The sequence below is a fragment of the Myotis nattereri genome (assembly GCF_964212035.1).
Source record: "Myotis nattereri genome assembly, chromosome: 3".
In the NCBI taxonomy this organism is placed as follows: Eukaryota; Metazoa; Chordata; class Mammalia; order Chiroptera; family Vespertilionidae; genus Myotis; species Myotis nattereri.
This window is the reverse complement of record NC_138077.1, coordinates 203,660,156-203,686,841: the sequence shown is the minus strand read 5'-3', so window position 1 is coordinate 203,686,841 and position 26,686 is coordinate 203,660,156. Positions and strand designations below refer to the sequence as shown.

Below are 26,686 nucleotides of genomic sequence, written 5' to 3'. Positions count from 1 at the left end.
CATTTACTCCGCCTCCTGCTTATTTATTCAATCTGTCTACCACCCAGGAGGCCACATCTCTCACATCTGTGCTCCTGCTGTGACTCCAAGTGTAAGGAGGACAAACTGGGCAGCAGGTGATGGGATGAGAAGGAGAGATGGGCTTGGGATGCAGAGACCTGAATCCAAGTCCCAGGATGACCCCCCTCACCACCTAGTAGTGTGGTTAGTAAATGAGAATGCCACTTAGCTAGTAAGCTAAAGCGCAGTGAGACAATATCCAGAAAGACCAGCATGCAAGGACCATTCAGGGGAGAATTATCACCACTGTCATCAAGGACCCTCGATATAAAAGGGCTGGAGTGCACGACGGTGTGAGACATTACGTATTGGTTCATAATGAACCAATGAAGTAAGAACTAAAATCAGGAATTTATTAGGACCAACAAGCATTCTGAGACTGGGCAATACATTAGCACACAACAAGAAATACACATGCCTTGGCTGATGTAGCTCAGTTGGTTGGGCGTTGACCGGTGTACCAAAAGGTTGACCCTCAGTAAGGGACAGGCAGGAGGCAGCTATTCAATGTTGTGCTCTTACATGGATGTTTCTTTCTCTCTCCCTCTTGCCGGGGTCCAACCCCAGCGGGTCCAGGGGTCCCCAAAGGTGTGGACGGAGTCGGCGAAGAAGGAATGACACGGAGACAGCGTTCAGTTGATCAGCAGCCTAGCCAGGATCTCCAGCCAAGTTCTGGTCTGGATCTCTAGTGAAGTTCTGTTTAGGATCTCCAGCCAGGTTCTGTGTCCATGGTCTCTTGCTAGGTTCTCCAGCCAGGTTTTCCAGCCAGGTTCTGTCCAGGTTCTCCAGCCAGGTTCAGTCACCAGGTTCTAGTCAGGTTCTCTTGCCAATTTCTGTAGTCAGGTTCAGTCCAGGATCTTTTGCCATGTTCTCTCGCTAGGTTCTGTCTCTAGGTTCTGAGGCCAGTTTCTGTCCAGGATCTTTTGCCATGTTCTCTCCAGCGAAGTTCTTCTGTCTCTAGAGAACGTTCTGTGTAGGTTCTGTGCCAATTTCTGTCTCTCTCTCTTCAAAGTTCTTTCACACTGTCCACGGGCTGGGCCTCGATCAGAAGGACTTGGGCCCCCCACGAGCGGCGCCAGGGAGTGGGTCTTCCCGGAGTCGGGTTGCTTGGGAATGCAGCCCAAAGCGGGTGGTAAACTCCATCTAAGGCTAAATACCGGCACGAGACCGATAGCCAACAAGTACCGTAAGGGAAAGTTGAAAAGAACTTTGAAGAGAGAGAGACAGAAATTGGCACAGAACCTACACAGAACGTTCTCTAGAGACAGAAGAACTTCGCTGGAGAGAACATGGCAAAAGATCCTGGACTGAACCTGACTACAGAAATTGGCAAGAGAACCTGACTAGAACCTGGTGACTGAACCTGGCTGGAGAACCTGGACAGAACCTGGCTGGAGAACCTAGCAAGAGACCATGGACACAGAACCTGGCTGGAGATCCTAAACAGAACTTCACTAGAGATCCAGACCAGAACTTGGCTGGAGATCCTGGCTAGGCTGCTGATCAACTGAACGCTGTCTCCGTGTCATTCCTTCTTCGCCGACTCCGTCCACACCTTTGGGGACCCCTGGACCCGCTGGGGTTGGACCCCGGCACCCTCTCCAAAAGAGAAAGAAAGAAATGCGCAGACGTGGATTAGTAGAATAAACCAAGTTTTTAAAAAACGGGTGAGGGGTCCTTACATAGTATAAGGCTTTGAGAAGCAGAGACCCACTTGACTTTCAGTGCTAACAGAATGGATAATCATGTCTCATATATAAAGAATCCCTTGCAGAAAATTACTTATTAATAGTGAGCACTAACTAGGACCAAATAAGAAATATATAAACAAATAAACAGGAGTAAGTGTCTAAGAAACTAAACCAAAAATACCCCTAATAATAATAATCCTATATATTAAAACTCTCCCTAATATGCAAATCGACCGAACAGTGGAACGACTGGTCGCTTTGATGCACACTGACCACTAGGGTGCAGACACTCAACACAGGAGCTGCCCCCAGGTAGTCAGTGCACTCCCACAGGGAGAGCGCCGCTCAGCCAGAAGGTGGGCTCAAGGCTGGCGAGCACAGTGGCGATGGCGGTGGGAGCCTCTTCTGCCTCCGCAGCAGCGCTAAAGAACAGCAAGCTGACCAGTAAGGATCTGCGAGCAGGCGGGTGGTAAGTAGCCAGAGGTCCCAGACTGTGACAGGGCGCATGCGGGGCTGAGAGTCCCCTCCCCCATCCCAGTGCACCAATTTCGTGTACCAGGCCTCTAGTAAGAAATATATGAACGCTGTTCTCAAAGTGTTCAAACTGGACAAAGACAGTCATGGGAAATAACTGGAAGTCTTTCCTTCCACTCAGATAGCCCTTCAAGGAGACAAGTGACAAGAAGTTTCTTCTCCACTAAATATAAGAAAAATCATATATATATATATATATATATATATATATATATATATACACACACTTTTTTTTTTCAAGGAGAAGAAAAGGTGTGCAAGCCATTGGCCTGAAACCGGGCTGTAGAATCTAACAGTTAAGAAGGGTGTGAGAATAGAAACATCAGAATCAAGTACAGTTTAGAAAAACCATGGCTGCCGTATTAGGGCCTAATTCCTAAGAGAAAATACAAAACCGTTAACAAAGTATTTACAATATGCTCAAGTCTGACAACAGAAGATTTATGCTTCTAGCTTACCATGTGGACACAGAATGTCTTCATTAAAATTTAATTCCTCTTCTTCTTCTTTTCTTTCTTCCTTTGATTCATCTAATCAAAAGAAACACAGAGAGTAACTTGCTCTGGCTGTTGTATTTAAAGGTCAAAGTAGCAGAGATAATACTCTGCACAATTTTGAACAAAGAAAACTTAAACGTTCTAAAAATTTGACCCAAGTAATTCCTACACAGTTCTGCTAAGAGGTGTTATATTTCTTTCTTTAAAAGGAAAGAATATCTGAATAGCAGTTTTCCTTTTTAAAGAATTAGATTATGTAAGAAAATGTGCTCTTTTTTTTTTTTCAAATTGAAAAATAATTTACATATCCTTCCATTAATTCTAGTCAAGGTGTTCAGAACTGTGTCATAAACCAAGTTAATAATCTACATGTCATGTCATTCTCTTATTTTAAGGGTTGAACAGAAAGCTTTAGAGGCCAATGAAATAAAAACCTAACCTTTAACGTCAAACACATATAGTAAGAACTTTGCTTTTCCTGTTAACATTTCTCTCCCAGTATCTACTTTTCTTACTTGCCCAAGCTGTATCAACGTCAATTTTTAGTTGTGTATACCAGGAACATGATCAAATAAAATAAGAGAAGTCTTGAGTATCAGATCAGAATGGTTATCATATGCATGGGTTTTCCAAGTTAAGAACACAATACATTTTTAGTATAATTAATACATAAATAAAAAGAATATCTGCTAAATATTGAAAAGTTCAAGTAGAGAAATGAGCAAAGGAAGGACATGATCAGAAATGAGCAAAGGAAGGACATGATCAGGAAGGACTCTGGCATCTGTCATACACACACAAATAACACCTCAAATATATGATGAGGGTCGACCTCAGTGATGGTTTTGAAAGATATAAGCTTTGACACTGCTAGTCATTTTTCATATATATATGTCTGGAAAAAATGGATGTGACTGATGTACTCTTTATATTGATGAAGGCATGAGGACATAATTTCTAGAGGAAATGTACTGCTGTGTGTCAGTTTATAGCAATTATATATGGAGATGATTCTCTGGTCCAGCAATTTCTACAAATTCATTTGAACTTCAAATTTAAGTGTTAAAAATCAGTTTCAAACTAATAATGGCTTTGGTGTTTTTATTTTCTCAAAAGGGTAGTGACAGGAGATCCACACCAAGCAAAATTGAATGATATAATATGGCTGAATGCAGAAAATGCACGGTATTTCAGTAAAATGGTTAAGAATATTTAAATGATAAAAATACATGTATGTAAATAATATTTGAAGAGAAGAGTAAATGAAATAATTGCTTCTGGATCACTAATTTACCTCTGAATTAGTAAACTGATCAAACCTCTAGTTTCCATTTTAAATCTAAAAATAGTTCCTATGACTTAATTTCCCTTGATATCTTATAAAATATTGGCTATAACATTAAGTTTAGTGGTTTACTTAGACCAGAGGTCGGCAAACCGCAGCTCGCGAGCCACATGCGGCCCTTTGGCCCCTTGAGTGTGGCTCTTCCACAAAATACCACGTGCAGGCGCGCACATACAGTGCGAAGTTGACTTAAAACTTTATAAGTAAAGTTTATTAAGTTAATTTTAGGGAACGTTGTGGAGTGAAAGAAGATGTAGTGTCGAGGATTGAGAAAGGTGTGTTGAGATGGTTTGGACATATAGAGAGGATGAACGAAATGAGATAGATGAAACAAGTATACAAGACGAGTGTGGATGGGAGAGTTGGGAGGGGTCGACCTCAGCAAACCTACCTCAATCAGATTGAGGACGTTTTTAGCAAAGGCCAGCTTAGGAGTACCCTAATTAAGTTAATAACATATATAGTTTAAGTTTAAAAAATTTGGCTCTCAAAAGAAATTTCAATCATTGTACTGTTGATATTTGGCTCAGGTGACTAATGAGTTTGCCGACCACTGACTTAGACTAACATAATTTCCTATTTGAAAGCATAGCTTCAAAAAAAAAAAAAAAAAAGAAAGAAAGAAAGCTCAGAAAACGTTATAAGCAAAAAGCTGTCCAAAAGCTGCCTTCTCACCCGAAGCACACGCTCTTCTACTTAAAGAAGGCAACCTGTACGTGTGGCCGATAACCCACCACCAAAACGCCGAGCTCACAGCACACTCTGCAACTTGCAGCAGCCTTCCCTTTCCGAGCTGCTGAAACTGTGACCCTTGCTCAACTGCATTAGCTGAAACATTTTTCATCTGTTATGAGGCATTTTTTTAGAGGTTTAGGTTTAATAAACATTTTCTTTAAAATTACATGGATGGGGATAAAACCAATTTTACTAAAAACAAATGTTTACAATTTGGTGGTAGAATTCCCAACCATCGACACAGGTTTTAGAAGGTACCTTTATTCAAGGTGTTGCCATTCATTTTTCCATTGCTTTGGTCTGCGTCACCATCTTGCTCATCTAGCTGTTCAAGAGCCAGCTGGCGCCAGCTGCGCAAGGACGATTTTCCCACCCAAAAGCCATCACTGCTGAGGAACAGAGAGAGGGTGAAATCATGCATGTCACGTTTCCTCACATCCTCGCCTCCCTTTTTTTCCTTGTAAAGGCCACACCTAAAATGAATCTCAAATATTCAAAGTCTGCTGTGATGTACAATTTCTCTAACCCACTTCTTCATTTAGGCCATTTTCACTCCTTACTACTGAACTGCAGGTACTGTTCTCATCCTAAATCTTACCCTGCTTCTCCTAACCCTCATTTACATTCATGCCGATCACATCAATCAACTGGCTGCTTTCTTTCACTTGATTACTATTCACAATTACATACAGCTGTGCCTCTAAGTATACACAGAGGCACTCACATATATACATCCACGTCTACACATAAACACACATTTAAGCTGTTTGTGGAATGACTAAAAATGGTGAACGAGATTAATCTTTGTTTGGGCAATACACAACTTAAATCAAATCCAGACATAATAAATGCCATCTGCCTCTATTGTATCTGAATCCACAGGTACTATAGGGAGGGGGGCTCAAAGAACCCTGGATGTTCTTTTCTTTCTTTCTTTCTCAATTGAATTTATTGGGCTGAATGTTTCTGACGAGGATGCTCTGCTAGGTACCTTTTGTTAACACACATATTTCATTTTCTAGATCTAAGGCGACCACCACCAGACCAGGCAGGATGTTCCACCATGGCTTTCTGTAATTCCAGGTCAGAACACAGGCTTACACCCCTGTCTTGGTCTGACCAAGCCCCAGGTCCACATCTCTGCTTTTATCTTTCTAATGATGGAATACTCTCGCAAAGGCTGTGTGACTCAGCTATCTATATCTTTACCACACTGGCAATCACTGCAAAATTTAATCTGGCTCTGCCATGCACATTGTCACACTTCTTTCTTCAAAAAAATCCAATTCCCTCTTATCTAAAAATAATCAGCTACTTAGTTAGTACTTCTTCTTATTTTTTCTTAGTTTATCATAAACAATATACGGTGGAACATACCCCTTTATTGTTGTTTTTAGCAGATTAGTAACAGTTTTATAATCTTCATTTAGTTGGTTCTTCAGACGCAACATACGACAGCGTTCTACTACACATTCCTTACACAGGGCTTTCACTAGGGCCAGAGAGAATGAAAATACAGTTTATTCATATACATATTTCCTGTTAGGAAAATGCTTTCACCATTTCACAAAAGACAAAATTCTAAACCAAAGTCACAAATTTTGACAACATAGCAAATTGATATATATCACCCTAGCTGGTTTGGCTCAGTGGATAGAGCGCGTTAGCCTGTGGACTCAAGGATCCCAGATTCGATCCCCAGTGGGGGGCATGCAGGAGGCAGCCAATGATTCTCTCTCATCACTGATGTTTCTCTCTCTCCCTCTCCCTTCTTCTCTGAAATCAATAAAAATATTTTTTTTAAAAGGCAGTGGTTTCCAAACATTAAAAAAAAAAAACTACAGCAGAAGATGCAGGTTTAGAAGGTAGATGATGATTTCAATTTTTAAAATACTGAATTTAACCCACTCTATCCAAAATGTTTACATTTCTTTATGACATCAGTATTTTTAATGGCAGTGAAATATTCTACCATCTTTTTTCTATCTCTCTCCCTCTCCCTTCTTCTCTGAAATCAATAAAAATATTTTTTAAAAATTGATATATATCCTAAATTATTTTGTAATGTTAATATCAAGATAGTAACACTGTTCGAAGAGATAAAATGCTATATATCAAAAGTATCTGTACCATGAAACGCAAAGTTTACAGGGTTTAGACGCAAATTTCACAAGACCCTAATCAAATAATGGTGGGATGGGGAGTCACTGCATCTGACAACCATAAATGTAATGTTAATTGTTTAAGAGCTTCATGTGAACACTTCAAAGCACAGAACACGAAAGGGAAAACAAAAAGCAAGGCCTGCTTTAAAAGCACAGTGCCAGGAATCATATGAAATTTGATTCTTTGGAAGATCATCCCATTGCTGTTGATTGACGGTGAATCAAAACCCTAAATTTAGAAAACTCCAGATATGTACAAGACCTGGATCATATAGTTAAGTGCCAGTTTTTATGCAGTAAGTGGTACATGATCAGAAAATAGCACTTATTTTAGGGGAAAAGAGGATGGTTTCGTTTATTAGACTCATCTATAGCTTGGGTAGGGGGTGGGGGACTGTGCTGCCAGTTAAAAAGAAATGTTATGAGGAGAGGTAACCAGAACCAAATAGATTATGGGTACTACGTGGTTTTTTATACAGCTCTATATTCAGGGTAGAATCACACAGATTCCATTCATAAGCTAAGTAACAATCTGCAGATCTCATACTGTTAAAAGTCACTGTAGCAGGGAGGCATAAGATCTATAATCAACTAGACCAGGCTTCGAGTACTTTGATTTAAAATATATATATTTACTATTTTTTTAGAGACAGAAACATCAATTTCTTGTTCCATTTATTATATGCATTCATTGGTTGATTCTTGTATGTGCCCTGACCAGGGATCAAACCCATACCCTAGGATCCGTGGTCGGCAAACTGGGGCTCGTGAGCCACATGCGGCTCTTTGGCCCCTTGAGTGTGGCTCTTCCACAAAATACCAAATGCGGGCACGCACGTACAGTGCAATTGAAACTTCGTGGCCCATGCGCATAAGTCGGTATTTTGAGGAAGAGCTGGTATTTTGTGGAAGAGCCACACTCAAGGGGCCAAAGACCCACATGTGGCTCACGAGCCAAGGTTTGCCGAGCCACAGTTTGCTGACCACTGTCCTAGGTGCATCAGGTGATGCTCCAAATGACCTACTCAGCCAGGGCTCAAGTACTTTGAAGAGTAATGTATAAAGCAACAAAATACTACCAGATTGGTTTTCTCAAAAGTATCCTATTCTGTCTGCTTTGAAAAAAGAAAAAAAACAATGAGCAGTACCAGTTTCCTAACATTGTAAATATACCATGTATAACGCTACTTCTACTTTATTTAGCAAATCCTTCTTGCGGTGTAAGGACATTTGGTCTGGCTTAGTTTGGGCCCAATGATCATAAAGATCACATGATGAGGACCCAAAGCATCCCTCTTTTTGAAGTAGAGAAGACATCGGAAATTACCAGTTAGCCTCGGTCCTCCTCCGTATCTACTGTAGAAAACGTCAGCTGCATATTCAGATATTCTCTTCATGATCGATATTTTATCAGGATGCAGCTTGTCATGGGAACAAAGGCAGGCGTGGTTATCGATAGGCTTGGTCGGTGTTGACTCATCCAACCACTTCTGCAGCCACTCGAGAGAGACGAACTCATAGGGCTCTGAGGAAGAAAGGGAGAGAGCCTATGTATTTGTACAGCTTTTAAACTAAGTGATACATTCATTTTTCTCAAATGACAATGCAAACTCTGTCCAAAATTAGAATCAGAAGAATCATTGTTGAGGGGGAAATGTTTGATAAGCATGACACAGAGCTCCATTTAACTACCCTGTCCTTCCCTACCCGTCCCTTGGTTTCAAGGAGCTGGGTGAGAGGCCTCGTGTGACGGGGGCGAGTCTGCTCAGTGCCTAGGAGATCGGCTGGTATTATTAACCACATTCTACAAAGGAGGTATCCGCAGAGAGAAGTGTCTTGCTTGATAGCACAGCAGAGCTTTGATCAGGACACCGTGATTGTTGACAAGCCGTTCCATGCTGGCTCGAAAATCACATAACCTCATCCCCTACTGTTTATTCCATAAAACCCTTCTCACCAATCCTTTTCATCAATACAGAATACACATCTGAAGAAGCACGACTGAGTTCCAAGTCAGAGATTAACCCCATCAGTTACAAGCGCACTTTAAGAGCCTGTTTCAACTACTGAGCTTTTCTTCATCCAAGATAATATGGGCATATGGATGAAAAGGCAACTGATTTCCCCACCCAATCCATAGCATGATCTATTCATTACATTTGTTTCAAGAAAATAAGCGATTTTAAACAAATTCCAGGATGAAATACACTAGAATTGAATTTCAATTTGAAGTAGTAAAAATTAAGACAAAACCAAACACCTCAACATGAGTTTTAATTTGGGAAAATGAGAGTGCCTGAGTTCCCTACAAGCCAAAATTAAAGGTAAAGGGCCAGCTTTGATTACTTACAAAGATCTCCAGTGAGTCCAAGCATAAAACATAGAAGAAAACATACAGAGGTTGAATTTATATATTTGTATTATGTACTACTTCTGATGAGATCTGAGGGATGGACAGTTCACCTCAAAGCCCATTTTGAGCAATTGTATACTTCTCTTGAGTTACAAATCTAGAAAACTAACTCCCATCTTAGGTTTAGTATAAAACATTTCAAGGTTTACAAAAACAAAATTCAGAATTTTTGAATGTCTTGTTTGTGCTAAAACTGTACTGATCAGCTCAGATGCAGCTGCAGAGGAAGAGCAGGTGACTACAGGCTGAGACCAAGGTCTAATCCAAGTTCTGCCAAGAAACTGAACTTGAGCAAGTCACTTAAACTCTATGCTTCAAGTCTTTTATTTGTAAAATGAAGGTAATAATACCTGCCTTCTACCTACCTCACAGGGATGTTGTTGAATATAAAAGATAAGATATGTGAAGCATTTTGAGCTTTTTGGAAGAAAAGAGATACAGAAAAGTTAATTATACATTCACACAATATATTAAAGAGGAGACCTTAAGATTTAGTAGAGGTAACATGGCCATGGCATTTCACAACATATAATGATATGGTTAATGAAATTTAAAATACCTCTCATTGTTATTTGCCACTTATCAAGTTTAACTTGGCAGGGATAGAGTTAAGAAAGTAAAATCCCTTTCTAAGAAAGGAAAATCAAAGTCTTAGCAGGTTTGACCTTTCCCAATAGTCACATCAATTAAAATTTAGTAACTTAAGGCTGTCAAAGGAGGGAAAACAGGATTTCGACACAGAGCAACATTCAAGAAGGATTCACCAGGTGTTCCTGTTTGCCCCACAGCTGGGGAGGGGTAAGTGCAGGAAAATTACCTGCTGTTTCTAAGCAAAAAAATAAGAATCTTTACCTTTATAAGAAATCTAGGGAAACTAAAAGAGCAAAAAGCATTCCTTGCCAGGGGGTGTCTGCTGGATCCAAAGCCCAGAGTGACTCTACCCTGGCCCATACAATAGCAACGGACTCAACGGAAGTTAGTTCAAGACAACATTTTCCAATTCCCTACCAGAGTGAACTTCCCAGTGAAGCTTCTTCCTGTTTGGGTTCAATGTACTACATGGTTAGAAATATCACGTGTGGTTTATCGTAAGGAACAGAGCAGAGCCTGGACCTATGATTCTGGTGTAATTCCATACTCCCCAGGTGTGCAGATTTCAGGCGCCAGTCTGTGTGCTGGGAAACCCATGGAAGGCTGTGACTGTGGTCACAGAGCTTTCTTTCCTTTTCCATCCCACCACATTAGAGTTGGATCTCTGCCCAGAGGTTCCCCAACAGTCAAGGTCTAGCATACGTCTTCATGGTTAGGTTAGAGTCCGCATGGGGACCGCTTTTTACACCACAAATGTTTCTGCCCGAAAGGCTCCTGGCAGGTTCTCAAAGATGTTCTCTACTTCTGTGATTCGTAAACTACCTAAGCATTGCCTTCCAGAGGCATGGGTAAGCCAATTTGCCAAATGGCCACTTTCTTTAATGATCAATCTGGAGATAATACACTATAAAATCTCAGCATGTGACAACCCAGCAAAGCTATGTTAAAACATTTAACAAAGGGAAATGCACATTTGGGTTCAAAGTTATAATATTTTAATGCCTGGATTTTGAACAAAGTATTTTCTTTTGGAACATCATGAAGTCTAGAAAGATTGAGTCATCAAAAATATTTAAAATACTTTGTCTACAGATAATTTAAGATGATTACAGCACAGTCCTTATAGACGGAATGAAAACAGCCAGGAGAAGCACAAGCATGTGCTGACTTGACACATAACATCTTTGGACCATGCAGATTTAAAGAGTGGTTCCAAAGAGCATTTTCCTTCAGACTCTGTAAATCCCTTTCTCTTGTCCAATGAATTATGAAAACGGAATAAAGTTCAAAAAATTGATTCCCAGTTCCGAGCTCCGATGACTGAACTTACAACTTTGAATCATATGTTCATTTCCAAATCATTTCCAAGAAAATTAAGGTCAGTTTAATTCTTTAGGACAATCCCAACTCTTGGAACAGAGTGACAGTAATAGGTTACAAAGAAAGCTTAGAATCAAATCATTTAGAAAGAACTTTTAAGCCCTGGCCGGTGTGGCTCAGTGGGTTGGAGCATTGTCCAGTACACTGAAGATTTCGGGTTCAATTCCCAATCAGGGCACATACCTACGTTGCAGGTTTGATCATCGGTCAGGACCTATAGGCGAGGCAACCAATCCATGTTTCCCTCTCTCTTCTTTCCCCTCTCTCTAAAAATCAATGAACATATCCTCCGATGAGGATTTAAAAATAAAAGAACTTTTAAGAGGCATTCTCCAGATTTAGCCATTTATATTCATCTTTTGTTTAAAGTTGTAACAGTAATGGAAAATTAAGATTATAAAAAAGACAAAACCCATAAGCACAATTATGCTTGAGTATTTATGTTCTAAAATTAGGATTAAATTGCCTCTTGTTTAAGTAGAAATTGGGTTTAGAGGAATTCATGTCTATGAAAGGACTAAGACAACATATTATTACAAATGGCATACCAGCTTTAAAAAGTTGAGGTTTCCTTTTTGAGGCATTAGGAAAACTTACAGTAGAGGGATGAGCTGGATTATGTACGACAATTCTTAAGAAATTAAAGGTCAGCAGAATGCTTTCTTATCTTAACATAATATTTGATATTAAATTTCAAATTAATCCTAAGAAACAGTACTCATATAAAAGAATGCCTGTTGAATATTTCGAGGGTACAAAATATACAAGGAAACCAAACAGCTGAGCTGCCTCCATTGTAACCCAATCCAATTTTTCCTTAAGAACAAGTTACTATCTCACAAAATAGGAATATCTATTTTGTCTTCTATGAAGAGTGCAGACCTGAACCTTATAATTAAGAGCTTCCCGTTTTTAAAAGTACATGATAATGAAAATTATATGAAATGCTACACATCAAGTTATTGCTGGTTTACATGGCAATTTCATAGTCTATAAGGCTGGCATTAGTGAATTCTAAGACAGGGAAGGGAAAAGTTAGTTCATACACATTTGTGAACATAAAACAAGGCACTCAATGGCAACAGTGCTGTCCCAGAATGTCTTACAGACCAGCTCCAGCAGGTAACCTTTGGTACAGCTCCTTAACCTCTTCGTGCTTTGCTTTGCCTTTGTCCACACTTTGCTTACGCATCTCGGCCATCTCAATACACCACTCTTCAAACTTGGAATTATCCCGATCTACCAGCTCTTGAAGGAAGGCTATTCAAAACAGAAGGAAAAAACAAAACCACTTTATCCTATTTTCAGACACTGAACCATGCAGGTCTCTAAATCATATCAAATAGACCATGCTGGCTCATATTTTGGTGGCAGCTTCCTAACTATGGTCTCCTTTTCTGACAGAGACCCCCAAACTGAAAGCAAAAGTGAAACCGAAGACAGACACTAGAGTGCGAGTCCCCACCTGGCTATCCATGACATTACAGCCAACCAGAACCATCAAATGGCTCAGAAACACAACTTCAAGATACATGCTACTGCCCTGGCCAGTGTGGCTCAGTTGGGTGTCGTCCTGTGCACCGAAAGGTTGCCAGTTCGAATTCCAGTCAGGGCACATACCCAGGTTTTTGGTTCAATCCCCAGTCGGGGTTCATCTGGGAGACAGCAATGTTATTCTCTGATATCAATGCTTCTCTCTCTCTCTGTTCCCCTCTCTCGAAAAACATAAAAACGTATTTTCTAAAAATTAAAAAAAACACACACACACACATGGTGCTGCAGAGCACAGAACAGTATTAGATAAAATGGCAACGAAAGAATGCAACAGGCCAGTAGCAACTCTTTCTTCTTTTTTGAAATCTAGAAAATACTTACAAATAAAATCAATTGCTCTTTATAAAATGTGTTTTTATTGATTTCAGAGAGGAAGAAAGATGGACAGAGAGAAACATCAATGGTGAGATAGAATCATTGATCTCCTGCTTCCTGCACGCCCCACACTGGGGATCAAGCCAGCAACCCAGGCATGTGCTCTGACCGGGAATCAAACCATGGCTTCCAGGTTCATAGGTCAACGCTCAACAACTGAGCCACGCCAGCCAGGCCCAAACTGCTCCTTAAATACTTCTGGATTACTTATTGGATTTTTAGAAATTGCCTTTTTTTTTTTTTTTGCGGGGGGGGGCGGGATGTTAGGGAGGTTCGATGGATTAGTTCCGTTAAAGCCCCCCCCCCCTTTTTAAAAATATATTTTATTGATTTTTTACAGAGAGGAAGGGAGAGAGATAGAGAGTTAGAAACACCGATGGGAGAGAAACATTGATCAGCCGCCTCCTGCACATCTCCCACTGGGGATGTGCCCACAACCCAGGTAGATGCCCTTGACCGGAATTGAACCTGGGACCCCTCAGTCCACAGGCCGACGCTCTATCCACTGAGCCAAACCGGTTTTGGCAAGTCTCCCTTATTTTAAAAACTCACTACTTTAAAGCAAATTTGTGAATGATTATATCTACTTTCATGAATGTTTACAATATGCAATCAACCTATATTAATAACAAAAACAATCTGTTCTTGTCATTGACCTTTCAGCATGGTATTCTAAAATATTTGCCTTACACAATCTTGGGAAGTTGCTTACCTGGTACCTGAACAGATGTATTGGGCTTTTCTTGAGTTTGAAGTCTATAAACCAACATGTATGCATTTCGAGAGCAGTGAGTTCCTTTGCCACACTTCGGTTTACGTGTCTGGGACTTAGAAGGTTCTGCTGAGGTAGGAAAATCAAAAGATGATTAAATTAGAATGCCTAGTTTGTTTTAGCTTTCATGAGGGTGGGGTGGACATAAAAATAATTCCTACAATATATGACCAAGAAACTTTTACATGGATCTAAAACATTAAAATGCAACACAAATTTAGCAGGCTCTATAGATGTTTGAATCTTTAAAAAAGTCTCCTACCCCTCCCCCCACTGCCTTGCCTGCCATATTCCATTCTCAGAAAATGTTAAGTACTGTTTTTCATGAGAACATACCTAGAACAATAAAAGTACTATTACTCGAGTTTTATTTTAATATTGGTCTTAAATTATAAAAATAAATCCAGACTTAATTCAATTGCCCAAAGAAATAAAATTAACACACACACACACACACACACACACACACACACACACACTCTCAAGACACTCTAATGAGCAAAAATAATAAAATAATCAGTAGAAACACTAAATGTTCTACCTGGTCTATAAATACCTACTATTCTTGTAATAGAGTATTTTCTATTTTTAAACCACAAGAATAGTCAGCACATGGAGATCTGTAGAAAGATTGCCCACATTCCTTGAAAGCCAGCGAAGCCAGCCAACTGCCATGCCCCTCCCTGATTCCTTGGAAAAGTAGTTCTGATCCATTAAAAAGAACAGTGGCAAAGAGACACATGCTTATTCCCGTTCCTTTTCCCTTATTTAGATCCCAGGTCAAACCTCACCCCAAAATGGCAAATATGGTAAGAAAGTCATGAAAACCTCAGCCAAGATGGCTCCTACCGGAAGACCCATGCACTCCTTCAGGGAGTAATGGGTATTTGGCCTAAGAAAACTACGTGGATGAGAGCTCCATACGAAGACACTATTTTAAGAAGAACTTTTTAAGGCAGACCTCATCACTACAAAATGGCAAAAAGCTTCCTCCCCAGAGGTGCTGCTCCCCACTCCATGGGTGGGATAAGATACTCCACAGGAAGGAGCAGGTACCATCCTTGGAGCCACCACGTTCCCTTGCTGTAATTATTGCCAAAAATAAATTTCCTGACCCCGAGGAAAGGACTACAAATCCTACATATTAAATCTACTAGCCATCATTTTTAGTTTAATACTTACCATCCTCTCTCCCAATTAACCTGATAATTGAAAATGTTGAAATATTTGCCTTCAAACATGGCATTATAGAAACCACCTCTGGAGCAAAATCTTTTTTTTTTTTAATTTAGGCATTGCTAATAAAAGATGTTCAGAGATTGTATTTAAGAAATTCAAATATCCCTGACAGTCCATTAACAATCTTGAACCATAATAATTTATCACAAATATTTCCGGCAAAAAAATATTTATATTTTAAAAGGGCACTCACAACTTAAAGGTTTTACCTAGATCTTCCTCAATCCCTAGTTGTAATTTCTTGCCCTCCATCTTTTCTATGTCTTCATCGTTAAACTTATACCATTCACCAGACTGCGGATCTTTCACGTGAGCAATGTAGTGGCCGGAATAAGCACTCACTCCTCTGTGTATGAGAACTGCGCTGAGTTCATACACATAGGGCCCACCTAGAAAAGGAGACAGTGAAAACAATTTGGAGTAACAATATTTTTTCTTGCATCCTAAGCCTAAATAATGAATACAATTCTTTATGCATCTGACAGAATTCTAAACATGTCATCTAAGATTTTTTAAAAAATTAAGACTTACATGATAAAATCAGCTCACTGTATTAATTCTCCATTCCCTCAAAGACAGAGAAAAAGCTATGGCATCCTGGGCACTGAGGGCTACAAAGCTACTCTGTATTATCACTTTGCCTTTCCCAGATAATTTGCCTGAGTCATATACTTACCAAAATTCTGTTCAAATTCTCCAACTTGTTACAAAAACCAATTACGCAAGCTAATGAAAGATGACTGCAAAAGTAAAATCTATTGTTTATGTAAAATAAAAAAAAATGGAGGTAAGTCATTAAGAAAACCTGCCTTTCAAAATAGTTATAGGCAAGACAACTGGAAATATAAGAGGAGAGAAAACATTGAAAATCTATACTGATTCTATACTCAGATTTCTTCAAAAGCATTAAGTTCCTTTCTCCTTTAAATAAACAAAGCCTACACAGCCAATCAATGATTCTCTCATCACTGATATTTCTACCCCTCTCTACCTCTCCCTTCCTTTCTGAAATCAATTAAAAAAAATAATAATAATTAAAAAAAAATAAAGCCTAGCCTTGACCAGTTTGGCTCAGTGGATAGAGCGTCAGCCTGTGGACTGAAGGGTTCCAGGTTTGATTCTGGTCAAGGGCATGTACCTTGGTTGTGGGCACACCCCCAGTAGGGGGTGTGCAGGAAGCAGCTGATCAATGTTTCTAACTCTCTATCCCTATCCCTTCCTCTTTGTAAAAAAATCACTAAGATATATTTTTAAAAATAAATAAAGCCTACACACCAGCCTGTGGTGCCAGTGGTTCATGAGAACGCTTTATCCATATAGCAATGTATCGGCAAATGAATATAAATATTAAGATACAACGAAGTACTTTAAAGTTTGAAAAAAAAATATGTTTTAAAGATTCTAAACTTAAGCCAATGACACGGAGGACATATGTGTTGGAAAAGATCACTTCTACATTTTACTATTAAAAAAGGAGAAAACAATTCATTAGCAATCCCACAAATGTAATTACTATTAATATTTAAACCTGCCAAAACCGGTTTGGCTCAGTGGATAGAGCATCGGCCTGCGGACTGAAAGGTCCCGGGTTCGATTCCGGTCAAGGGCATGTACCTGGGTTGCGGGCACATGCCCAGTGGGAGATGTGCAGGAGGCAGCTGATCGATGTTTCTCTCTCATTGATGTTTCTAACTCTCTATCCTTCTCCCTTCCTCTCTGTAAAAAATCAATAAAATATATTTAAAAAAAAAAATTTAAACCTGCAGGTTTTTCTAACAAACATTATCATCATCTTTCCATATCATTAAATATTCTTCTAAAATTATTTATAATGACTATGTACAAGTACCACACTATACTGGACAACTCCCTTACTGTTGACTATTTAAGCTGGTAGCATTTTAGTGACATTACAAACAATAATTATTACCTTTGTAGTAAAAATCTTTGCACGTTTCACCACTACTTTATAATTTCCTTAAAGCTGTAAGGAGCGAGTCACAAGGTATAACCAATCACTCACTCAACAAATACACGTGATGGACACGGTTTAGGCACAGAGGATACAGAGGACAGTTGCAGCATTCTTGTAGCTCAGTAGGAGACACAGTAATGCAAATAGCTGGAACAAAACCCACTAACCAGCCCTAACTGAACATCACTTAGATGTAAGTTTAAAATAACTTTTAAATGCATTAACTCATCTACACCAGGAATTCTGTGCGTTTTTGTTTTTGTTTTTACACAAGGAATTCTTCATAGCATTTGCTATTTTATTTTATTTTTAATCCTCACCCGAGGATATCTTTCCATTGCTTTTTGTTGTATTTTTTAGAGAGAATGGAAAGGAGAGGGAGAGTCAGAGAGAGAAATATCGACCTGAGAGGCATGTTGATTGTTGCCTCCTACACGTGCTCCAACTCAGAAGGTATCAAGCCTGCAACCGAGGTCTGTGCCCTAGACCGGAACCAAAACTGGAACCTTTCAGTCTGCAGGCCAACACTCTCTACTGAGTCAGATCGGCTAAGGCAGTATTTCCTAAATTATTAATGATGACAATGAACCACAGAAGTATTGGCATTAACGATATGATTCTATTACCATTGAATCATATCACATTACCATTATTGCTGATAAATTTTATACTCAACTTAAGAAAGATGGTACTTTGGTTTTTTTTAATCCTCACCCAAGGATATGTTTTTACTGATTTTAGAGAGAGAACAAGGGGGAGAGAGAAACATGGATCAGCTGCCTCCTGTATGCACTCTGACCTCGGATGGAAACTGCAACCTGAATGTCTGCCCCAACCTGCAACCAGGAACCAAACCCTGGCCTTCTCAGTGTATGGGACCACGCTTCAACCAACGGCGCCACACGGCCAGGGTGAGAGCGAAGGCCATCTGTTCAGCCAAATTCAACAGTGACACCGTCTGTAGTCAGTAGTTTCGTTCTTCCAGGGAAAAGCCAATTTTAAGCCACAGTCTTGACAGAGCATTGTACATTTTAAAGCTCACATATTTACCATATGGCTTCCCAACCTCCCCAATCATTTCTTTTCAAAGTTTTGTTTTATGGCTTATTTCTGCAATGAGCTGCCTCCAAAACCTTTTTACGTAAAGAGACAGAGTTTATTACATAATTTCGACATCAAAAATTTCATCAACAGTACAATCAATCTTAAAAGGCAAGTAAAACAGTCCTTCCAGTAAGGGTAAGATGTTGGTTTTCTCTGATAAGAATCACCCTGTTTGGTAAGGTAAAGACTATCGAAAGAGAAAGTAGTAAACGATTTCTTGTTGAAACTATCTCATAGCATCCTAGAACTCTTCTCACCAGTGGTCAGATATGAATTACAATATACATATTAGATTTGTCACCTAATGTTTTTGATAAAATGTTTTTAAAAAAGTAAAAAATGTGGGGGCAGCTTGGAGACTTAATTTAGTAAGGAATTACAGATACATATTGACACTTAAAGGTAGCAAGTGTGGGTTCAGGAACAGTGAAATATCTTTTTCATTTTTTATTCTTTAACTAGAGGCCCAGTGCACGAAATTCATGCGGGGGGGGGGGGGGGGGGGTGAGATTGTCCCTCAACCCAGCCTGAACCCTCTGGCAGTCCTGAAACCCGCAGGAACGGGCCTAAGCTGGCAGTGAGACAACCCTTTCGCAGTCCAGATCCCCCCTGGCTCTTTAGTGCTGCTGCAGAGGCAGGAGAGGCTCCCACCACTGCTGCTGCGCTTGCCAGCACAGCCGTGAGCCTGGCTTCTGGTGGAGTGGCACTCCCCGTGGGAGCGTGCTGACCACCAGGGGGCAGCTCCTGCATTGAGCATCTGCCCCCTGGTGGTCAGTGCGCATCATAGCGACCGGTCCTTCTGGTTGCTCCGCCATAATGGTTGCTTAGGCTTTTATTATATAGATACCCTTAATTATGCAGATATTGATGAACCATCTAATCTCTGCAGAAAATAAAGTAACATTTCAGCCCACCCAAAAAGCCTTTGTTCCCAGAGATTAGGTAATAAAATGTAGTAGTACTATTCTGTATTCATCATAGGCAGATCACAAGTTATGATCTCTGAGCACTATGATTATCACTGCTCAGTAAAAATATTACCTTTATGTTCCACATAAGGCTCCATATCCAAAAGCTCTGAGAAGCCAATGTAGGTATTCAGCTTTTTCTTATGTCCAGTTTGCCTAAGCAAGAGAAAAGCTAATTATAGTTATACTTAAAACAATCATAAAACAATGCATAAGCTCTGTCATCTATCTTAATAAACTCAATAGATTTCCTTCTTCAAAGACCTGTATAAGTATACATAATACTGTCTTAGAATTGGGCAAAATAAATCGATCACTTAAAAGGTATAAATTTAAAATGCTAATTCCAAACAGAGCACTTATTTCCAGAGGTTTGGATTTGATCACAAGAGGAAACCACAGATGCTCCTGCTTTTTTATGGAAGAAATGACTGGTTTTAATGATAAAAGACATATATTCCCATGAAGTTGAGGGTACCATAATGAGCAAAAAATTTTTCTCTCGCCGAAACCGGTTTGGCTCAGTGGATAGAGCGTCGGCCTGCGAACTGAAAGGTCCCAGGTTCGATTCCGGTCAAGGGCATGTACCTGGGTTGCGGGCACATCCCCAGTAGGAGATGTGCAGGAGGCAGCTGATCGATGTTTCTCTCTCATCAATGTTTCTAACTCTCTATCTCTCTCCCTTCCTCTCTGTAAAAAAAAATCAATAAAATATATTTAAAAAAAATTTTTTTTCTCTCTTTCTTACACAATAATGCAGAATGTCAAGTAATTCAGTTCCGACCTAAATGTTTGCTTTTCCTTTGCATCTTAAAAACAATTTCCCAGAATAAAAAATAAGGAGTCTCTACTTTTCTATTTCTGAATTTTATGCCTAGCTTATTTAAGAATTTTGTGATAAAATCATGAAATACACGCATTTCAAATCAACAGGCTCCATCTATAACTTTCATCCTCAAGTTAGCATTACAAATTATAACTACCTGTCTACAGTAAAATCTGCACATTATTCCACAATGAGCTACAAACACTACACCTGCACATACTTACCGGTCAAAGACAAAACGCATGAGCTGCAAGTTCAGAGTGCAAGGAAGGCTTAGCAGTCGGATCTTCCTTGTTGCATTCTGTTTACTTTGACAGTTTTCACAGAAGTATCGATTGTCTCCTTCTAGTCTTTCTTCCTGATAAGGAACAAGACATCATATTTTAAAAACTAGGAGATGGGAAATGGGTTTTAGAAGCATAGAACAGACTGCGGAACCTCAGAGAGAAGTGGGGGGGAAGAAATCAAAGAACTTGTATACATATATGCATAACCCATGAACACAGACAGTGGGGTGGTGAAGGCCTCGGGTGGGTGGTGGGGGCATAACAGAAGGGGTCAATGGGGGGAAGAAGGGGTCATATGAATACTTTCAACAATAAAGATTTAATTTTTTTTTAAAATATATTTTATTGATTTTTTACAGAGAGGAAGGGAGAGAGATAGAGAGTTAGAAACATCGATGAGAGAGACATCGATCAGCTGCCTCCTGCACATCTCCTACTGGGGATGTGCCTGCAACCCAGGTACATGCCCTTGACTGGAATCGAACCCGGGACCCTTTAGTCCGCAGGCCGACGCTCTATCCACTGAGCCAAACCGGTTCGGCAAGATTTAATTTTTAAAAAAAGAAATACCATATGCATTTTGATGCAGCATAATTAATTTAAAAATAGTGAATAGGTACAAACTACACATGGGCACCACAATACAAAATTAATTATATATATACTAGAGGCTCAGTGCATGAAAATTCACGCACTCAGGGTTCCCTCAGCTCAGCCTGCGCCCTCTTGCAGACCAGGAGCCCTTGGGGGATGTCTGACTGATGGCTTAGGTCCGCTCCCTCCTCCCGGTTCCCCATTCAGTCAACTTGCATATTAGGCTTTTATTATATAAGATACACATACACAAATTTTACACACTTGCGTGCACACGCACACTGGGTTAAAATTATTGAACCACAGAAGAGAAAGCTAAAAGAAGAGTGCAGGGAAATTCAATGTAATGGCTAACGGTGGTTTCTTTTTACATTTTTCCTTATTGTTTCTATAATAGCTTTTGATACAGATGACTGTAAATACTACAATACTGGCACCACCACTGTATTCACCTGGCTCCAGGATCCCACATTCACCTGTTTCCCTCAACTCACTGGCCAGTCCTCCTCCTTCTCCTCCTCCTCCACCCACTGCTCCTATCTCCCTTTCTTCATGTTTGAATGTCCCAGGGGGCTCAGCCCTTGGTCCTTGTCTCTCATCCCTGGGGACTTTTTTTTTTAATATATATTTTTATTGATTTCAGACACAGGAAGGGAGAGGGAGAGAGAGATTGAAACATCAATGATGAAAGAGAATCGTTGACTGGCTGCCTCCTGCATGCCCCCTTCTGGGGATCAAGCCCACAACCCGGGCATGTGCCCTTGACCAGAATCGAACCCGGGACCTTCAGTCCACAGGCTGATGCTCTATCCACTGAGCCATACCGGATAGGGCATCCCCGGGGACCTTATCTAGCTTCAGTTTATCCCTCAACTATACCTTTCAAATGTAACATGCCCCAGTGCAAACTCCTGATTCCTCTTCCAAACCTGCTCCTCCCATAATCCTTCACATCTGGGTTATGGCAACCACATTCTTCCAGTTGCTCAGGCCAACCTTAGTAACCCTCGACACCTCTTGCTCTCCGTATCCAGCCTGCAAATTTCATCAGCTCTACTTTGAAAACATATCTAAAACCCAAACACATCATCTCTTCAACTAAGCCTTGGTCCAAGCCACCATCAACATCTATCTGCCCTGGCCCCGCATCAGCCTCCTCTTCTCAAGACAGCACCCAGTTATCCTGTTAAAAACAGGTTACATCCTTCCTACGCTCACAGCTCAATGGCATCTGACCTCACTCGAATAAAAGTCAAACTTCTGACAAAGGTCTACCAGGCCCTATCTGAAAAGGTCCTTGGTGATCTCTACAACTTCATCTCCTGTCATTCTCCCCTTTTTTGTTTCACTTCAGTCACAAAATAGCCCAAATATGCTCCTCCTGGTTTTTGCATGGCTCACACCATCACCTTCTATCACCTTATTTCTAATTGTAACCAACCTCACCCTCATCCCTACCATATTCTCCACCCTTCTTGCCTGCTTTAGTTTTCTCCATAGCACTTGTTATAGTTGACATTCTTTGTATTTTACTTATATTTGTTTTACTGCCCCTCCCTGATCCCAACACCATTACACTATAAGCTGCTTAAAGGCAAAAATGTTTTGTCTGTTTTGCTCACTATGGTTATCCCCAACAGCTGAAACAGTGTCCGAACAGCGACCACTCAACACTAGCTGAATGGATTCAAGGAATGAGTATCTCTAGATCTAATGGTTGTGCTAAGAGAGTACAAAAGTAGTAAGTTCATCTATTATGCTATGTGTCTATTCCTTCTTTTTTTCTATTTTTTTTAAAATATATTTTATTGATTTTTTTCAGAGAGGAAGGGAGAGAGATAGAAAGTTAGAAACATCGATGAGAGAGAAACATCGATCAGCTGCCTCCTGCACATCTCCCACTGGGGATGTGCCCGCAACCCAGGTACATGCCCTTGACCGAAATCGAACCTGGGACCTTTCAGTCCGCAGGCCGGCGCTCTATCCACTGAGCCAAACCGGTTTCGGCTGTTCCTTCTTGATAGCAAAGGTTTCCTCCTAGCAGCTTTTCCCCCAGAACAAAAGGGAACCACTTCCACATCAGTACATAAATCTAAATATACAGAAAGTAGAAATATCAAGTGGCAGACCTGAAGAATGACCACAGTGATATAAAAATTATTTACATTCAACACATTCTAGCTCTCATTAAATGAAAATGTAAATTAAACAAAGTAACAGCTTAGATTTCCTTAAACACTCTATTACCCCTCATCACACAGTAAGTTTTTATACACATAAAATAACCTGAAATAGTCAAAAATTATTTTAAGATGCAGCCTGCTTCAATACTTTATAATTTACTAAGGTTCTTCTAGATCATTACATAACCAGAGACACTTCATATATAGAAAATATTGAAATAACTTTATCCATTAAATCAAAAACCATTCAGAATAGTATTTAACTGTTAATGAGCAAAAACAATACATACAACAAAATTGAATACCTTCAAAAATTCCGAGATACAATCTGTTAACTGTTTATGGCCTTGGATATTTAACTCCAGTTCATAAAACTTTGATAAAAGCTTAGACTCTCTGCCACACTGATTGCAACTGTAATAAAAGAGTGATAAAATTAAGATCAGGGTGGGAAAAACAAAGTTCTATTGTTTTACATCCTAGAAATATAGATAGAAGCGTTTATTCCCTTAGTTCTCTTTCACAGAAATTATTTACACTATATGTATTTAGTAAACACAGACAGTGATTGGTGAGGCCATGTGTTTTAGGATTAGGAAAGTTTTTAAGAGTTATTCTACATTTACGCTTAGTATTCTAACTGACTTTAATCTTACTCTTTCAGCTAACACCACAGCCATAAAATAAGTGGCAAGTGCTCAACCAGACCCAGTTCCCAACACCTGGATGGGTTCAACTGTAACTATCAAGACAGTTGTTCACATGTTCCCATGGCAATGTACTGCTATAAATATTTCAGGTCCCATGATAATCCACTAAAGCTATAACTTGGAACTGAACTAAAAATTAGATAACATATGAACGACTGTCTTAGAGTAAAATATGAAAAGCTGAAACACACTTACACAGTTACGTAAGCATATTCCCCACAGAACTGTTGTTGGACAATGTTCCGCACATCTGGATTCTTTTGTTTAGACAAAGTATCTTCCAAAAGAGACATAAAGAGCTTTGAAAATTCTTGGGCATCCTACAACACAAGTTTGGGTTAATAAAAAGAAAAATCAAGTCTTGCTTTTCAACTTCTGATACAAGTAGAAATAAGTTAAATATTCCCAAAACCATCTGTACTTTGAACTTGACATTTATGAACAAGGACTAGAGCTGTACTGAATCAGCTTGTGCCCAAAATAGGTATTTTCAGAAATAGGATCAAGAAAAATGTACAATAAACTGAACAGTAAATAAATGCTCTAAATCAAGATAGAAAAAATAATTTATAAAAGCACTTCCTTCTATAAACATTCTAAGGAATGCTTGGGTACCTTTTTATATTGAAAAAATAAACACAAGGTTCTTACCTGCTGTTGCCCTGTGTCCAAGCCCAAGGCTTTAACAAATCCCGATGGATCGATGTATCGCCTATTACTGTTTTGCAACAAGGCAAACAAGTACTGGAGATGCTCACAAATTGTTTGAGGCTCATAATCTATTTTTAAAAAATGTTTATGTTTAAAAAACTGCTACTCTTTAAAATATACTTCATCTTCACATGAGATATAATTAAACACCCTTACATTCAAACTATATAGTATTTTATTATTGTTTTAAAACTTCTAAAGAAACAAATTCATAACCACATGTCTTTTGGAAGTAATGAGGTGGCCATAGCTGTCTATATACATCCTATGAAAGCAAGAGGCCATATGTACATTTCAACAATCACAGTCATGACTAGTTTCTACAAATCACACTGAAAACATCCATTCCAGTAATAAAAACCATATTCACCGTTCGTATAAAATGGCCAAACACTTTAATGAAATCTCATTAATGTGGTCTTGCCACACACAGAGCAAGTGACAGGAATCTCAAGGCTAGAGTTTCAAACTTGAATGAAAAATCCTAGAATCTTTGAATAGCAAATTTTAATGAGTTGGGGGAAGGTAGGCAAATCAGAAGCATGAATCTCAAGGGCCCTAAAAGACTTGAGTGTTACCTTCTGTGCCAGTTATTAATTTATTGCCTCTCACCTCTAAATCCACCCTTCTTTTCCTGCTTTATGATAACAGATGAGCTCCACAAATATTTCTCCTTTGCCAGGTAGGGCAAGGTTAAATCTTGCAGTAGGGGGCACTGGAGAGTTCAGTTATGCCTCTCACCACACTCCTGGGGGGTGCAGCTTCTCGGACTCCAGGTCCCTGCAGCCTACAAGTGGCCAGGAGCGTCCCTCAGGACCTCCTCTGGTAGCTAGCTGCACAGTAGAATGTGTCTGTTGAGACACTTCCTCTTAAACGAGCACCCAGTGAATGACCTTCAGGCACCTCTCAGGTGACTTCACAGAGGCTTCTGGGCCCAGCACCTTCCTGTAGGCCAGTGGTTCTCAACCTTCCTAATGCCGCGACCCTTTAATACAGTTCCTCGTGTTGTGGTGACCCCCAATTTCATTGTTACAAATTGAACATAATTGAACCATTGTGATTAATCACAAAAACAATGTCATTATATATGTGTTTTCCGATGGTCTTAGGCGACCCCTGTGAAAGGGTCGTTCGACCCCCCAAAGGGGTCTCGACCCACAGGTTGAGAACCACTGCTGTAGGCAGTTTCCAGCAGAGCCCCACGGAGGCATCTCAGCACACGTTAGGGCATCTAGTGAGCCTTGGCAATGCTCTCTCCAAAGAGGTCTGGATCTCCGCCCCAGGCTTACTGGCTGCTCCCTATGTCCGCTACTCCTGTATTGTTTCAAGTCCTGTTTAATTCTTACTAAACAATTCCCCATTACTTGAATTTCCTGTTAATAATCCCCTTTGCTTTCTCTGTTCAAGTTTATTGTGCAGTTTGTCTTCTGATTAAACTGACAGTTTATCTCTTTACTGCCAATTGTGACTTCCAGGAAATCAGTATTTCATTTGCAAAATAAAGATAAAAATCTTACTTCCTGGGGTGCAAGGCCTTCCCAGCCTGTTAAAAGCTGTCAAGTAAGTCTTATCTACTCCAACTCTTTTATTTGACAGGCTAGATACTCCATAAGATCTTCAACAACTCCTACTCCCTGGTTTTTCTATTTGTAAAATAAGGGAGTGGCTGAGCTGGGCATCAAACTCAGACCACACCATTCCCAACAAAAGCCCTTTCCACTACACGGCACTGTGACCATTAAGATAACAGCAGAGCCCTAGTCGGTTTGGCTCAGTGAATAGAGCATCAGTCTATGGACTGAAGGGTCCTGAGTTCGATTCCAGTCAAGGGCACATGCCCGGGTTGCGGGCTCAATTCCCAGTAGGGGGCGTGCAGGAGGCAGCCGATCAATGATTCTCTCTTACCGTTGATGTTTCTATCTCTCTCTCCCTTTCCCTTCCTCTTTGAAATCAATAAAAATATATTTAAAAAAAGAA

The 26,686-nt window shown here is 39.9% G+C and overlaps 1 protein-coding gene across 3 annotated transcripts in view; it reads right to left on the bottom strand.

Annotated features, from left to right (window-relative positions):
* The window catches only part of USP48 (ubiquitin specific peptidase 48), a gene marked incomplete at its 3' end in the record, with an annotated part of 68,284 nt that overhangs the window by 26,505 nt on the left and 15,093 nt on the right, over positions 1-26,686 (bottom strand). For 2 of the 3 annotated variants that reach the window (XM_081085665.1, XM_081085664.1), the window contains exons 4-15: positions 24,650-24,777; positions 24,194-24,318; positions 23,594-23,702; positions 20,449-20,582; positions 19,472-19,554; positions 15,561-15,740; positions 14,053-14,181; positions 12,522-12,671; positions 8,355-8,552; positions 6,240-6,354; positions 5,121-5,251; positions 2,744-2,815 (exon numbers count right to left, since the gene is read on the bottom strand). In XM_081085665.1, the coding sequence (XP_080941791.1) occupies positions 2,744-2,815; positions 5,121-5,251; positions 6,240-6,354; positions 8,355-8,552; positions 12,522-12,671; positions 14,053-14,181; positions 15,561-15,740; positions 19,472-19,554; positions 20,449-20,582; positions 23,594-23,702; positions 24,194-24,318; positions 24,650-24,777 (1,554 nt within the window). The remainder of the gene's footprint in view (positions 1-2,743; positions 2,816-5,120; positions 5,252-6,239; positions 6,355-8,354; positions 8,553-12,521; positions 12,672-14,052; positions 14,182-15,560; positions 15,741-19,471; positions 19,555-20,448; positions 20,583-23,593; positions 23,703-24,193; positions 24,319-24,649; positions 24,778-26,686) is intronic. The other variant, XM_081085666.1, reaches the window with a different exon arrangement.